At 37.5% G+C, this 16,329-nt stretch overlaps 1 protein-coding gene across 3 annotated transcripts in view; it reads right to left on the reverse strand.

Annotated features, from left to right (window-relative positions):
- Positions 1-16,329, reverse strand: part of ANK2 (ankyrin 2) — a 629,932-nt gene that overhangs the window by 457,498 nt on the left and 156,105 nt on the right. For 2 of the 3 annotated variants that reach the window (XM_087437714.1, XM_087437713.1), the window contains exon 2: positions 2,890-2,950. The exons of the other annotated variant lie outside the window; for it this stretch is intronic. In XM_087437714.1, coding sequence (XP_087293840.1) covers positions 2,890-2,910 — 21 coding nt within the window. In that variant the 5' untranslated portion in view covers positions 2,911-2,950. The remainder of the gene's footprint in view (positions 1-2,889; positions 2,951-16,329) is intronic. 3 annotated transcript variants of the gene reach the window in all.

The raw sequence follows: 16,329 nt of genomic DNA on the forward strand, positions 1-16,329 counted from the left end.
AACATTTGAAAGTCCCTGAACTAGAAGAAGATCTCTTCAGTCTTACAAAGAACTCTATACTCTCGGTAGCCACTCTTAAAACCAAAATGGGAAATAGAAATTTAGAGTTTCTAGTTAAATGGGCTTATTAACATTCTTATAACTCAAAGTCAACAAACCGAAGTCTTTCATCTTCTAGGCCTGTTTAATACTTTCAGAGTCTAACTCTACTGTCCAAAGGACACTCGCCAGAGTAGGAAGAACGTGCCAAGCCAATGACGCCTGAGTAGGGACAGCAGGCTCTCTTCAGTCACAGCAAACAGGACATAAGTTTTCAATTTAAAAAAAGTAATCTTTTCTTCAAGGTCAAATAGTGTTCTTAAATTTTGCCATGAAAATACTGTCATTAGGAGACACATACAAAAACTGAGGAGCTGACAAAATAATAGTCAATATGTTTCTCCTCTCTTTCCTCAAAGCAGAATATCTCTGATTTCCGATTTTTAGAAAGTAATCTTCATATGTACAGTACCCTTATAAACACACATAATATTTGTTCATGAAAATTAAGGGGAAAGATCACACTTAGATGAATGTCTTCAATTATGGTTCTATTTTAATTGTATGGAAGAAGGTACTTATTAGGTTTAAATAAATCCTCCCACCACCTAAGGCTTGTCATGATCTACAATGGTGAAGGATTGTCATCAAATTGAAAGCTTAAGACCACTGGCAAAATTCAGAGTTTGATGACACTACAAATGCCCAGTCACTGATACCAGCCTCGTCTAAAAACACTGTTCCCAATGCAAATTTCCCTCTCCCATTCTCCACAAATACTATTTCAAACTTTCCTCTTTCCTCAAATCCTTACCAATTACTCTGGCCACACCCTCTTCATAGAGAAAATAGAAACCATTGCTGATACTTGCCCAAACTTTCCCTCCCAAGTCTATAAGCCTATCTGTATCTGTACATATGCTACCATTATTGCCTTGGTTATGTTGAGGAGGTATCCTCCCACCAACCAAGGGAAATGCCTCTTCCTGCACTGCCTACTTCATCCCTGCCTTCCTTTTCAGGAGCCCATGCCTTTAATCTCTCCCCTTTCTCTGCACTGTTCACATTAACATTTAAACATGTTCAAGAATCTCTCTCATTCCAACATCCGTGTCCAGCTACTGGATTCTCTCTATTTTTATTCACAGACAACATTTTCAAAGAACTATCTTTTTTGCTAACCGCATCTCCTTACCTCTTATTTATTCCTCAACCCACTTCAATCTGGCTTCTGTCCCTACCATTCCACCAAAACTTCCCTTGTCAAAGTCACTGAGGGCAATTATGTGGAAAATCCAGTCAGTTTATTGAAGTCTTCATCTTCCTCAACCTGTCAGCAATATTTGGCACTCCCTGTCAACTCATTATTCTCTCCTTTTTTTCAAGTATTGGAATTGGTTCTCTGTTCTTTATCACACTGTAATCTCTACAAAAGTGGTCTCATTTATTCCCACAGTCCTAGTTACCAACTGTGAGACGATGATTCCCCAAATCTACCACAGATCTCTCCTCTGAGTTTCTAAGACTATCTATCCAACTGCCCATTTAGCCTTTACACTTGGAAGTCTCACTGGTATCTCAAGTGAAACAAATTGTATCATAACATATTAATATAATAAAGATAGGGTCATATCTGACCTCCCTAAAAATAGCCCAAGCTTATTAGTGCTCTCTCATTATCAGTATTAATAAAATTGCCTAATTCTCATTTGACACTCAAAAAAATAGCCACTCAAAAAAATAGCCACAAAGTGATGAAAATTTATACTAACCAAATGATCGTCATTAGACAAGTATAAACTTTTTGCTGTAAAGTTATTTCCCCAACTTTGTTTCAAACTCCTCTTCAAATTAAGCCTCTTCTGAGGCACCTGCTCTGAATTTTATAAGGGCCTTCTGGAAATTTCTAAGCAAAATCAGAAATTTTTTTTAAATTATGATTTTATACAGAAGTTGAATTCATTTCTCTTTTTTTAGTATTCTCATATATCTTTTGTTCCTTGGAATAAATTGTTAATTTAGTATAAAGGGACAATACACACTTCATTGCATGTAAAATATCACTGTTCTTTTGCACGATTGCCAATGCTAATGGTGTCACACAGCTCATCCAACAGTCATAACGCAATTGTTTCCCCTGTAACCAGATGTGATAGTTTTTATAATATTTAAAATTTTTCTTCTTGAAAAGAAAGAGATTCTTCTAGACAAGATTCATGACATTAAAAGAAATCAGATTTCCACAAACCATGCATGTGATAAATATCCAGGACTAAGAATTTTTATATTCTATTATTTATTTAAGTGTAATATTTCCTTCTTCCCTCCCTCCCTTTTATTTAAATTGTTTTTCATATAAATAGAATCTGGAGAATTCTCCACACTGATGCAATCTATTTGAATTATACAGAATCAAACTGCCTTATTGACCAGCTTAGAGCAATCAATTTTATGACCAATTCTGATAGACAATGTTTTGATCACAGAAAACAAACCATAAGATCTTAGAAAAACAGACAGATGACTTTCACGCACAAATCCCAATATATTCATTTTGTCTAGTGCATCTAATTGCTTTCCCCTACTTCACTCTTTCCACCAATGAATATGTTGACAAAATGATCAATTTATTTATCTTTCCATTCCCAAATGATACTGACAATAATTTCCTACAGAAAGAAAAGTCCTATTATCTATTATATTTCTCATAATTAAAATATTAAAGCTATAACTCCTTTAAATCTATTTACACAAAAAATTGTTTTTTCCAAAATAGTACTTAGCTATATTCCAACCTCTGTGTCTTTTTATAGGATTCCTTTTACAGTAATATTAAAATACCAAAAGTACCTTCTGCAACATGGTTGTCATTTGAAATATCAGTTCTTCATGTTCCTGTTCAGTTACTTACCTAAAAGAACAAAAAAGGAAAAATAAGTTTGAAAGCATTTCAATTTATCGTTAAGAAAACTTTTTACATTTGTAATAAAAATAAGTTTGTAGTAGGCACTGATAAATTGCTCTGTAAGAAAATTGTCGATATTATAAATGCAAAAGAGCAAACAAATAATATGTAAATATTTCAAGAGCTCAGAAAAACAGGCAAAACAGAGCAGATGAGAAGACGGAAAAATAGTATATGTAAGAGGAACAGATTTAAGAAATTATGAAAATGTCCATCTAATCATAAGGAACTTTAGATTTGAGATAATCAAGATAATTGCGAACAAGATAAAATTCTTTTTTTTTTTTAAAGATTTTATTTATTTATTTTTCCCCCAAAGCCCCAGTACATAGTTGTCTGTCATAGCTGCACATCCTTCTAGTTGCTGTATGTGGGATGCAGCCTCAGCATGGCTGGAGGAGTGGTGCCTCGGTGCGCACCTGGGATCCGAACCCGGGCCGCCGGCAGCGGAGCGCACGCACTTAACCGCTAAGCCATGGGGCCGGCCCAAGATAAAATTCTTGTGTTCATACTTGAGAATTGTTTTCATTGCTTCAAGTTGAGAATGACAAACAACACAGCCAATGCACTTTGGTCATATTCTATATGAAAGTTGGATCATATTCTATATGAAAGTTTACATAGTCTATATTAAAACTTTTATTGTTAAAACATTACAAAAATAGTAAAAGATTTTAGGAACAACAAAAATCACTCATTTCATTATCTGAACTTAACAGTTTTTATTTATTCATGTTCTTTCTCCTTTAAATCTATGAATATGAATATGCACTCATTTAAGTAGGTGAATATAAATCTAGCATGACTATGAGTACGTACTCCTTTAAATCTAGCATCTATAACACACTATAAATAGAAAATATTATATTCTTTTTTTACTTTTTATTACTTATAATTACTTTTCCTTGTTACTGTCTACTGTTCATGTATGTCATTTTAATGTCTGCAAATTTGTACATTGAGCTGCTGTTTCATAATTTACTTGGCCATTGTCTTTTTAATGATATTTAAATTATTGTCAAATCTCTATAAAAATTCAAGTATGTGCGTATACATAGCTCTTTTAACTCTTTTCAGTTCCACTCATCTTTAATCCTAATTTTTGCTGATGTATATGTGTCCCTACATCTGGTAGGATAGATTCTTCTTCATTGCTCTTTTCTTTTTTTCAGAATGTATTTTTATATTCATGCTTATGTCTTTTCCAATTGAAGTTTAGTATCAATTTGTTGAGTTTAATTCCTTAAAGTCCAACCAGACTTATTAGGATTGCATTCAGTCTATAAATAGACTTGATAAGAATTGACATACCAACGATGACTTGTCATCTCATCCATCCCTTATTCAAATCTTCCCTTTCATCTCCCAAAAAAGTATTCCAGTTTTCTTTGCATGGTCCATGCACACCCTTTGCTAAGCTCATCGTGAAGTATTTAATACTTCTTGCAATTGTCAACAGGATCTTCTTTCTCATTATACTTTCTCTCTGATATGCATTAATACTATTAATTCCTGCACTTTTATTTTGTGTTCATTCTCTTTAGAAAGTTTATAGGCTCTCTAAAGTTTTTGACATTTCTCTGATTACATAACAATTTTTAAAACTACAAGGAAAAGGCATGAATTCTTCCTGAATATCCCTATTATACAAGTTAAAATAATTAGGCAGACTGACTATGATATGCAGAACAATCTGGAGTTGATGGCCGCGAGGACCATTATGATGACACACTGAGTCACATTCCAAAAGCAGGCTTTGATTTTTGTGTGTATATCCATTTAGGAATTGTGCTGCCTCACACATAACATTCAAGTATTTTATACCTTTGCATCAACAGCCTCCATGTATCATTTTCAGAGAAAACTTACTACACAATGATTTCCTATGGCTTTTCTCAGAAAGCTATTTGAAGTGTGTTTGTGCCCTATGGGAAAAAGGTCAAAGGATGTGAACTGTGCTTTAACAGGAAGAGCCCAGCTTTGGAATCTTACTGGCCCGGCTTCAAGGCCTGACTCTCCCACTTGCCAACCATAGGCTCTGCGCAAACTGTTTCAACTCCGAGCCTCAGTCCTATTCAGGAAATGAGGTTACTTGGAGGGTTGGGGCCAGTACATAGATGCGCCTGGCATAAATGTGTCACTCAAAAATTGGTAAGTATTACCATTTGTTGACAGAAGCCTATGTCTAGACCTCATTCTAAGCATTTTATATACATTTATTCATTTAATCTCACAATAGCCATGTGAAATATTTTGCACATTTAGTCCATGAGGAATGGGTTCAGAGTCTATATTGAACAAATTCACAGTAATAATCAACGCTCATCAAGGATTCTAGCCATTGTCTCTGTGATGCTAAGTCAATGTTCTCTCCACTGTGACATCCTGTCTTTCATTTTCATTCCTCTTCCCTACTAAGATCCAGCTTTTCACAATATTCTAAAGATTTCCTTTTAGGGCCGGCCCCCATGGCTTAGCGGTTAAGTGCGCACGCTCCGCTGCTGGCGGCCCGGGTTCGGATCCCGGGCGCGCACTGACGCACCACTTGTCCAGCCATGCTGAGGCCGCATCCCACATACAGCAACTAGAAGGATGTGCAGCTATGACATACAACTATCTACTGGGGCTGTGGGGGAAAAAAATAAATAAATAAAATTTTAAAAAAAATTTATAAAGATTTCCTTTTAATTTGAAAGGATTGGAAAAGAGTCTTTTTAAATTTACCTTAAAATCCAGTAAATAATGTCTATAATCTTGAAACTGTCATTAAAAACCACCTATCATCTGTCTGACCCAAAATACCTTTTCCAACACTAATTATCACTACTTTCCTTTACTTATCCTACAACTAGACCAAATTCCTTGCTATTCCCCTTTACATACATGCAAAATTTAACCTCACTTTCCTGTCTCCGTGATCCATCACAAGATAATTGATTTAAAAATTTTTCATTACAAAAGAAATAATTGCTTGTGCTGGTTATTTTCTAGGCACCCCTGAGATCCCATCTGTTCCATTCTCTTCTCTGCCCTGCTCTCATCATGTGAGGCTTACCACACTGGGTTTGGCCAGTGGGATGCACCAGCAAGAGATCCCAAAGTGGGATAGGAGAGAGACTAACATGCATATTCTTCATGGTCCCTCCCTGCTTTGACATTCTGGCAGGGGCTTCATCCCTCTAGCAGTACAGCTTCCATTAGACGGCCCCTCTTCTACATTCTAGTAACACAGTTTCCTCCACCTCAGTCCTTCAGGTCTAGACTAATGGTGATGATGGTGGCCCCAAGGTACCTCACCACCCCTTGATGGTTCCCTTAACCTGACTCACTTCTCCTTAAATTGTCTCTTCATTAAAGTCTCTTCAAGAATCCTGGCTGAGTTTCCCATCTATTCCTTCTCATAAGAAAAAAAAAATGGAAGTGTATAAAGTACAGAGAAAAATACTTTATGTATAAGCATATAAAGTAAAGAGAGAGATACTGTTGGAATAATCAGGCTTAATAAGAAACGTATTACTTCCAGATTGCTTTATGTACATACACATAGTTATTGTCTTAAAAATTATATAACATTGTTTTGGAACTTGTTTTTTTTTGTCCTCGTGGATCTTGGCCATGCCAATATATACAAACTCATCTCATCTTTTTCAATATTTTCTTAGCCTTCCTGAAGATACGTGCATATAATATATCTATTTAATCAAAGAAAGGACATTCTTTCCATCACACAATATCCAAAATTAGTTTAAAAATTTCTCAGTTTTAATTTATATCTTCAAGAGTTCCACTCAGAATTATTCTATGAAAGAAACTTGAGGAATGATGTTTACCTTCAAAGTCAGTCTAAAATTCCAACAAAAGCAGTGTCTGAAATTGCTGACCAAGGAATGTTAAGTTGGATAGGCATCTCCCATCTCAGAGTTAAACTGCAATGAAAAAAACTAAGAGATGAGAGATGCCTCTGGCCTATCATTTCTTCTTCTTTTAATAACTACCATTTATTGAACATCTACAATATGTCAGAAGCTACACTAGCCTTCTCACATGTACTTTCTATTTATTCATCATGACATGAAGACAGGAATTATTAAGTCCTTTTTACAAATGAGAAAACTAATCATCACAAGGCTAAGTAACTTGCCCAGGCTTTGTACGTGCCAGAGCCAGGATCTATCATCTCCAAAGTCACCTTTTTCATTATATCTTGCTGCCTCCTTTAAGAGATTTGGTGTATCTACATTTTACTTGATATCAGGGGATCAGACAACTTTTTCATGCCAAAGTCGTGTTTATATTATTTCAAGTTTTGCTAAATGCTCATCATATTGTATCACAATATATCATATTTTCATGAGATGTGATTTAGCCCAATATCATTAATCTATTAAAATACTGTAATGTTTCCATTCTATTGTCTCTTACTCTTCAAGGCAGATTGAAACTTTAACAGTCATTAACATTCAAGCCATGAATGGTTACGAAAACACGAAGGACTCAAATACTAACAGGTTAGAGATGTTCCAATGGCTTAGGGTCCCTAAACCAGTGTCCTTGGACCAATTACAGCAGAATCACTGAGTGTGTTTTTAAAAAATCCTAGAGTCTTGAGCCTCATCACAGTATAATCTTTTAAGATTTTGTACTTTTTAAAAGTTCTCCAAGGTGATCCTTCTGCATATTAAAGTTTGAGAAAATAAGACAAGAATCATTGCCTTATTTCAATGGGCTTTGGATCAGCAGTATATCAGCATCACCTAGGAACTTGTTAGAGATGCAAATTCTTGAGCCCCACCCCAGATCTTCTAAATAAGAACAGGTATTCAGACATTTAAATCAGAACCATCATTTCAAACTCCCTTAGAATCGTGTGTGTAACCATAGAGATCAGATGGTTGGCATGACACTTTTTTGAAAAAGTCTTCCCATAGTTCACTTTGTAATGAACAACCCTCTCTGTACCTTCGTACCAATTTAGGAAGTACAACATTTAAGAATTCATAAGAAGTTTCCCTGGAAAAGATGAATCAAATTGAAAGAAGAAGAACATCGCCTTCAGGTGTCAAAATAATAGCACCAGTTCACAAAAACCTTGCCCAAAGTCCTAGACAAACAGACAATAGCATCACAGAACACTAATCGTGGACCCGTTTGCCACCCAGAGCTTACATTAGCGAACGCACTAACCGGGACCTGATCCGGCATCTCACACAACTAGGAACCTAACAGGAAAATCAACGCTGTTCACTGCATGCTGGGCAAAGTGTTCCGTTTGACATTTAGAACCAGTTGCACTCAACTACTTTTAATTTTGTTCCCAATTTTAACAGACTGCCAAAGACACAGAGCTACTGCATGAAGTCCTTGCTTCCAGCTCTCATTGGCTGTTCTGTCGAGCCTTTGAATACTTTGAGCTCCACTGAGAGAACATGCATTATTTCCTTTTGAAACTGAAAACCAGTTCCTGGGCCTTTGCATCCATGTTTATTCTTCTCCAAGAGAATCGAGAGCAGTATAAGTGTTCTCTTCTTCCCTGTGAGCCTGTAACTCTCCTCTCTTAATGATGCAGCGTCTTGGGCTTAGCTCGGTTTAAAATGCACTTTCTTGGCCTCCTTCGGATCCACAATTCAATTCGATTCTCCTGGCCTCTGACTGTGAATAGCTTTCAGTGGTGAAATATATCACACCTCGTATTTTTCTTCTTTCAAGGCAGAGTATTCTGCTTTGCAGTTGGCAAAGAAACAACACTGAAAACTATTTGCAACAAATAAAATATTAACTAGACAGATACTCTCAGCATCAGTTTCTCAACAACTCTTTCCTCCCTAAACTTAATAGAAAACCCCATATGAAGATAAAGACTCACTAATTTCAATCATATTTTTCCTCTAATTTTAACAACTACTTAAATAGGAATAATAGGTACAGTAGCTTTTCCTCACGTCCTAGAATGTATGTTTCCATTCATACCTTATAGTTATCTAGTCACAACTGACTACTAAACCATATATGAACAACTGGATGAATATGTAGATGACTGTGTAGGAACCCCACTAAAAGTGGTAGGTCTGAAACCTGAAAAACAACTCCCCCCAAAACCACGCAGTATCAACAGTGTACAAGGCATTATTTCAGTGCTTTCCAATCTAGTTGAAGACGACATAATTAAACAAAAAAAAATTTAATAATAATCATAACCTATCACTTACAGAGTGTTTCCAAGTACAAAAAATTGTATTGACTACTTTACATACATTATCTCAATTACTATTCAAAACAATTCTGTGAAAATCATCCTATATTTACATTCTATAGGCAAGCAAAGGGAAATTCTGAGAAATAAAGGGATTTGCCCAAGAACATATTGCTAATAAGTGATTGGACTGAAAATCAAATCCAGGTCTTTCTGATTTATAAAGCCTAGGCCTTAGCAAAGTTGGTTTTTTTTTTTTTTTTAAAGACAACTATTTGGTTTTTGTTTTTTTTTTTTTTTTTAAAGATTTTATTTATTTATTCTCCCCCCAAAGCCCCAGTAGATAGTTGTATGTCATAGCTGCACATCCTTCTAGTTGCTGTATGTGGGACGCGGCCCCAGCGTGGCTGGAGAAGCGGTGCGTCGGTGCGCGCCCGGGATCCGAACCCGGGCCGCCAGCAGCGGAGCGCGCGCACTTAACCGCTAAGCCACGGGGCCAGCCCGCAAAGTTGGTTTTATAAATCAAGGCAATGTAAACTAAGTGGCATATTGGTGGGTCAGGCATTAAATGTAATCTTTACAGAGGTGATAAAACCTAAGCTGAGTCTTGAAGTAGTTAAGAGGAGAGAACAGAAAAGGAAATTGGAAGGAAGGAAAGGAATGGAAGAGAAAGACCCAAAGGAGAATATAAGATGAGTTACTATTGGCCTAAGTGAAGCTACAGAGCAGGACTTCTCAAGGCAAGTTCAAGAGACCAGTCTGGCTGGAGCAGAGTTAACAGAACAAAAAGATAAAATTGAAAGTGGGCGTTAGGGTCAGATTTTAGAGGTCTTAAATGCCAAGCGATGCAGTTTGACCTTTATCTATAGAATATGATGAGTCATACTTTAAGTTTTTTAGTAAGGGAATGGCATGATCAAAATGGAGTTTCAAGGAGATTCATCCAGCAAGTGGGCAGGCTGGCTCGGACAGGGGTTAGAAAGAGATAACTACAGTGGAAATAATGTTCTAATAAGGACCTGGCAATTGCAAAACACCTCAAAGCTTAAGAATCATAGCCTAGCTTCCAAATGCCAAATTTGCATTAGTTAAACCTTTTGGACTCAGCAGTGCACTTCTTTTTTTTCCACCCCAGGTCAAGTCTAGGGTTAACCCTTGCAGAGGCTCTCGACACTAGAATGTAAGCTCCATGAGGTAGGGATTGTTGTTGTTTTAATTGTTGAATGTCTGTGCCTGGAATAGTGCCTAACATGGAGTAGCCACTCAATAAATATTTACTGAGTGAATGAATGAGGCAAAATGCCCAACCATGTAAATGTCTAATTCTACGCCTAATGTTATTACATGTTTATGTAGAACAGAGAGAAAGCAAAGCGGAAATACATTTTCTATACAGACCACCACTCACCCACCTTTGACATAAATCACACTCCCCTGTGTGTGAATATTAAACAATGTTTCATTATAACCAAAGCATCGTACAGGCCTTCTTTGGGTCCTGATTTGAACAAATCAACTGTAAAAAAGGCAGGTTTGAGACAATCGGGGAAATGTGGATATTAGGTATTTGGTATTAAATTATATAAAAGAGGTATGTTAATGGCATGGTGGAAAAAAAAAGCCTTACTAGTTAGAGGCATAATGAAATATATACAAGAAAAATGATATAATATCTGGTGTTTGCTTTCAAATACTTCAACAAAATCAAACAAAAAAATGTAGGGTGGGAGGGAGATGAAGCAAAAGTAGCAAAATGATGATTTTTGAAGTTGATTGGATATATGGCGACTCATTGTAGTATTCTCCTTACTTTGGCCCATGTTTAGAAACATCCATAAGAGATTTTTTTAAGAGCCTCATGAAATGTGGGCAGTAAAGCAAAAACAAACACCAAAATTTTAGTCTACACATGGAGATGTCCACCAGATACCACCCAAATATGATCACCCTCATGCATCCATTCAGCACACGGTTATTGAGTCGACAGTGTACTGGGGGTTATTCGAAGGTGAAGGAGACACTGTCCCTGCTCTCAGAGATCTCATAATCACAGGGGGGAGGCAGGACGGAAAACTAATGATAGCAATCCAGAGTCATCGTGATGTGCTGAAATGGACAAGTTACAGTGGGAGCACAAGAGACATAATTAAATTTAATATTGAGACAACTCCATCTGGCTGCAGGGTAGTTAACGGGCTGAAGAAAAGCAGAGAAAATTAGGACAGGAACTGAGGCAGTGGCACTGAAACTAAAGAAGGGACAGATACAAGAAACTTTAAGGAAGTAATGCAAGTCTCATACTACTTATAATTTACTTTGAATAATAATAAAATAGCTAACTCTTATTAGGTGCCTACTTTGTACCCAATGCTGCAAAGATCATGGTTTTGATCATCCATGCTAATGGCTAAGAAAATGGCGTTTTTATATGTGGGTCAGTGGAAGAAAAAGAGGAAATTGTATGTGCGTGCACACAGTAGTAATAATGTAAATACAGATTAACAAAATGAGAAAAAAAATTATGGAGAAATGTATAAATAAATACTATAAAAATCATTTTGGATGTCACTAAGAAATTATGTAAATACACATTAATCTATGCAATGGGTTTTATTTAAAGGGAACTCCTTTTGCTGAACTCAAATATGAGATATTTAGAATCCAGACACTACAGAGTATATCCAGTTACTCAGGTCACATCTGTATTCTGTTAAGGAAGTTAGTTTCCTAACTTCCACTAATATCAAAATATGTGACAGGATACTCAAGGAACTACACACCTGAATGATTCTTTGTAACATTTCTTTCACTCAATTTTTTTTTTTTTTTGTGAGGAAGATCAGCCCTGAGCTAACATTCATGCCAATCCTCCTCTTTTTGCTGAGGAAGACCGGCCCTGAGCTAACATCTATTGCCAATCCTCCTCCTTTTTTTCCCCTTTTCTCCCCAAAGCCCCAGTAGATAGTTGTATGTCATAGCTGCACATCCTTCTAGTTGCTGTATGTGGACGCCCCCTCAGCATGGCTGGACAAGCAGTGCTTTGGTGCAAGCCCGAGATCTGAACCCAGGCCACCAGTAGCGGAGCACGCACACTTAACCGCTAAGCCATGGGACCGGCTCCTCATTCAATTTTAAATAAAAAATAACAGCCTGTGCCCACAGGAAAGGCTTCACAGTCTCATCAACCTGGGTAGAGTCAGGCTAGAAAGATGCAGACGAAGGTTAGGAAATGCCTTTTCCTTCCCTGAGCAAGGCTTTCCGAAATGCTGAAAGTACCCTGGATGGTCCCTTCTTTAAATGTTTCATAGATCAGAATGAAATGTCTGAGTCGACAGTCATGATAAACAGGGCAGCAATTCCTTCATGAAACTGACACTTCCCAGAGAAAAAGAGCATCTTCTGTTTCCTCCCTTTTTATCTCCTGGTGTGTCAACGAGACAGAAAAAAATTTATCTCCCTGGGAGAGTGGTCTGAGTAAGTCATGAGCTTAGATATCTAGGTCTGTGGTTCTTTAGACAGAAGGAAAACAAATGGATTATTTCACTTGTTTTCATCAAACTGAAGACCATTTCCTCATGTTCTTTTTCAAATTAATTTCCAGATCTAGAACTTTACTTGGAAAAAAATAGTCAACACTGGTTTAAAAGTAGTTGGCTTCAGTGGAGACACTGAAGACAGACACTTTTTCAGCCAGTGACTAAGGTTCACATCAACTGTGATAAATCATGTGGATGATATTACCCTTGCTACAATGTGATAAGCATGGCACCTTATTCTGTGATCTTCCTCTCAAAAACATATAATCCAATCCAATCATGAGAAAAATATCAGACAAATTCCAGTAGGGGGGTCTCCTACAATATACCTAACCAATACTCCTCAAAACTATCAAGGTCATCACAAACAAGGAGAGCCTGAAGAACTGTGACAGCCAGGAGGAGACTAAGGAGACATACTATGTAGTGTAGGATCCTGGAACAGAAAAAAAGCATTAGGTTAAAAACTAAGGAGATCTCAATAAACTATGGATTTTAGCTAATAATAATATAACCAATAACTATAATTAATAGAATTTATTACTAATTGTAAGAAATGTACCGTACTACTATAAGATGTTAACAGTAGGTGAAATGGGGGGGAGAGGTAATATTGGAATTCTCTGTATTATCTGCTCAATTTTTCTGTAGACATAAAATTGCTCTAAAAAATAAAATCTATTAATTTAAAAAACCATTGGCTTCTCTCAATGAAATAAGTCAAAATATATTCTTACCTTTCCTATTTATATTTTATGTTTTATAAATTCATACTATGATTAGATATTAAATCTCTGTTCTTTTGAGATACTTGAGAGGAATATACATATTTTCTCCATGATCCCAAAATAGATTTCCCAGTCTCAAAAAGGAAATATAAAGGAAACTAGCTCTTATATTATTCTTGGAAATAATGAGAATAAAAGCCTCTTCCAGAGACCAGAGGCCTGACACCTTCTGGAGAGTCATTCTGCTGTTGCTAGCTGGAAGAGTGAGCAATGGGAATTGCAGTGCATTAGAGATCCCAGACAGATGTTCAACCCATCGATCAAAAAAATGTGCAGTATGGAGAGCTGAGCATCCATCTGTCCTTTCCCACAAGAAGACAGAACATCATCAGCACATGGAAATTGTTAGGTTTAGAAAGACCCTTAAGAGATCATCTGCTCTAATCCCTTCATTTTCGCAGATGAGGAAATCTTAACGGCTGACTAATTTCTGACAAGCAATCCACTAAACGCTTTTTTGAAATGTGAAAAATAAAGAGGCCGATCCTGAGAGGTTAAAGAAAATCTGCCTCTTTTCTACATAACCATGTATGCAAACAATTTTTGCCTGAGACAAGTGATCTTTTCCATTTGAACTCCTTTTATAGAGAAGAGACAAATGAGAAAAGTATCAAGGACAACGACACAAATAAGAGGCATTGAACAAAGAGAATTGGTAGACTAGGTCAATAAACACGAGGCTCATGGGAAAACTCAGGAGAGGGAAGAAACTTCTGTCATGGGGACCTAGAAGCTACAGTCATACAAGGTTTTTGGAGCCAGATACAGTTTTTGTTTTGCCTGAATGAAAACCTGAACAACCATTGCCTGATCTCTAAAGAACTGGCCACTTCCTCAGTGAAGAGTTATCAGAGAAGCTCAGGGACAGGGGACTCTAGCCTTGGCTATAAGAGAGGTAAGACTTGTCAGAACACCAGCGGGAAAAGAGCCAGTGGGAGAGTGCAGAGAGGTACTTTTCTGGTACCTTGAGAAAAGGGGTACCAGCCCCCAGACATTCATTTATCCTTCCCGCAAGGAAAGAGAGGCCTCAATAAGCTGAGAAGTTTCCTGTCTGTTCCTCAGTCCTGTTTTCTCCCCTCTCTATTTGGTTCTGGTGAAAATGGCTTGTACTTTCTTTCCAACGCACGGATTTCACCTCTCAGAATTGTTCCTCGCTTAGACAAAGCAAAGGGCTTGGCAGCAGACCAGCTGTAGGAGAAATTCATTCTGCACTTGACAATACGCCTGTGGTGAAGCAACGACTTCGCTCTAGACAGAACTGTTTCAGTTCATAGTCTATATCACACACGGCAAAAGAAATAACTTTTAAAAGTACATTGTAGCTCCTTCCCCCTGTGGCTGGAAACCACGCACAAACAGCTAAGCTCTGTAAATAACCACTGGCCCCAAATTAAGTGAGAGCTTTCCTCCACATCCAGCAAGCCTGCTGACCTGTCAAAGCATTCTAAAGCGAGTTCCTTCTGCTCTGTTCGAGTTTGGGTCGAGTGGCCTGGAACTGAAGCAGTAGGGCGATGAGAGAAAGAGAACAAATGCTTCCATTGTGCAGCTTGCCGAGACAAAACGAGAGTTCGACTCAGAGACACAACACCATTGGGGCAAGGCAGAGGCCACCAGGCACCAGCATCAAAACACAGACGGTGTGAATGCTTTTGCTTTGACACGTACTCTGAGCTGGACAGTTTTCTAGTTTTTTCCTGAAATTACTGCCAACCAAGAAAACTATTTTTGTGTGTGTGAGGAAGATTAGCCCTGAGCTAACATCCGATGCCAATCCTTCTCTTTTTTGCTAAGGAAGATTGGCCCTGGGCTGACATCCATGCCCATCTTGTTCTACTTTATATGGGGCGCCGCCACAGCATGGCTTGACAAGCGGCACACGCCCGGGATCCGAACCTGGGAACACCAGGCCACCGAAGCGGAGCATGCGCACTTAACCGCTATGCCTCAGGGCTGGCCCCAAGAAAACTATTTTTAAGCTGCTTTTGTTCATATTTTGATTTTGGAATTCATAAATACTTAGGAAGATAGACAATGTCTTGCCTGGTTTGGTGGTGGTGTTGGCATTTTTTAAAACATAGGAGTCTTGCATTACTCTCTAGTTTGGGGACACATTTAGGGGGCGTGTTAGGCAGAATTTCAAAGTAACTGAACTATGAAATGCAGTTGCTGATGAATTAAAAGTGTTCCTTTTGGTTCTTATGGTGACTGTAACAGTTGTCTGAAAAATACAGAAGTGCCAGCATCTGCAAGCTCTGGTGCCGTATGAGCATAATAGTAAAACTGCGACCTCAGTGGAGCATTTAAAAAATCTATTTAGTTCTCCAAAGAATAGACAGTGATAACTTTCTGCCACTCTAGGGAGAAATCGATGGCATTCTTCACCTGAAAGGCCATAAAATTGATGAGGAAAGTAATCCTGATCTTCAGTAATGAATGAAACTTCCTTCTGCAAATCCTGCTTTGAAAGATTATTTTTTCTTTTAAATTGAAAATAGGCTTGCCTACTCAAGGACATGAAAGAGAAGATTCAAAAGCTTTATGGTGAGTGTATCGAGTTTCCCTAAGTAATGTATTGGTGACATCCACTGTGGCATTAGGCTAATACACTTGTTTTTAGTGCCATCTGTATTTTTACCCAGACAAATGGAATATGATAGCAACAATACTAAGTGACTCAATACTTATCACAATAAAAATTTCCATTAAGAAAATACGTTTAAGAGGATTCAGGATAACTAAATTATCCTTAGGTCATTTACCAGCACACTGATGCTTCAATTGGCAGTGGCCTTATAAAACCACTACACTAAA

The sequence above is a fragment of the Ceratotherium simum genome, chromosome 12 (assembly GCF_057802395.1).
Source record: "Ceratotherium simum simum isolate JZ-2026a chromosome 12, ASM5780239v1, whole genome shotgun sequence".
NCBI classification, from domain to species: domain Eukaryota; kingdom Metazoa; phylum Chordata; class Mammalia; order Perissodactyla; family Rhinocerotidae; genus Ceratotherium; species Ceratotherium simum.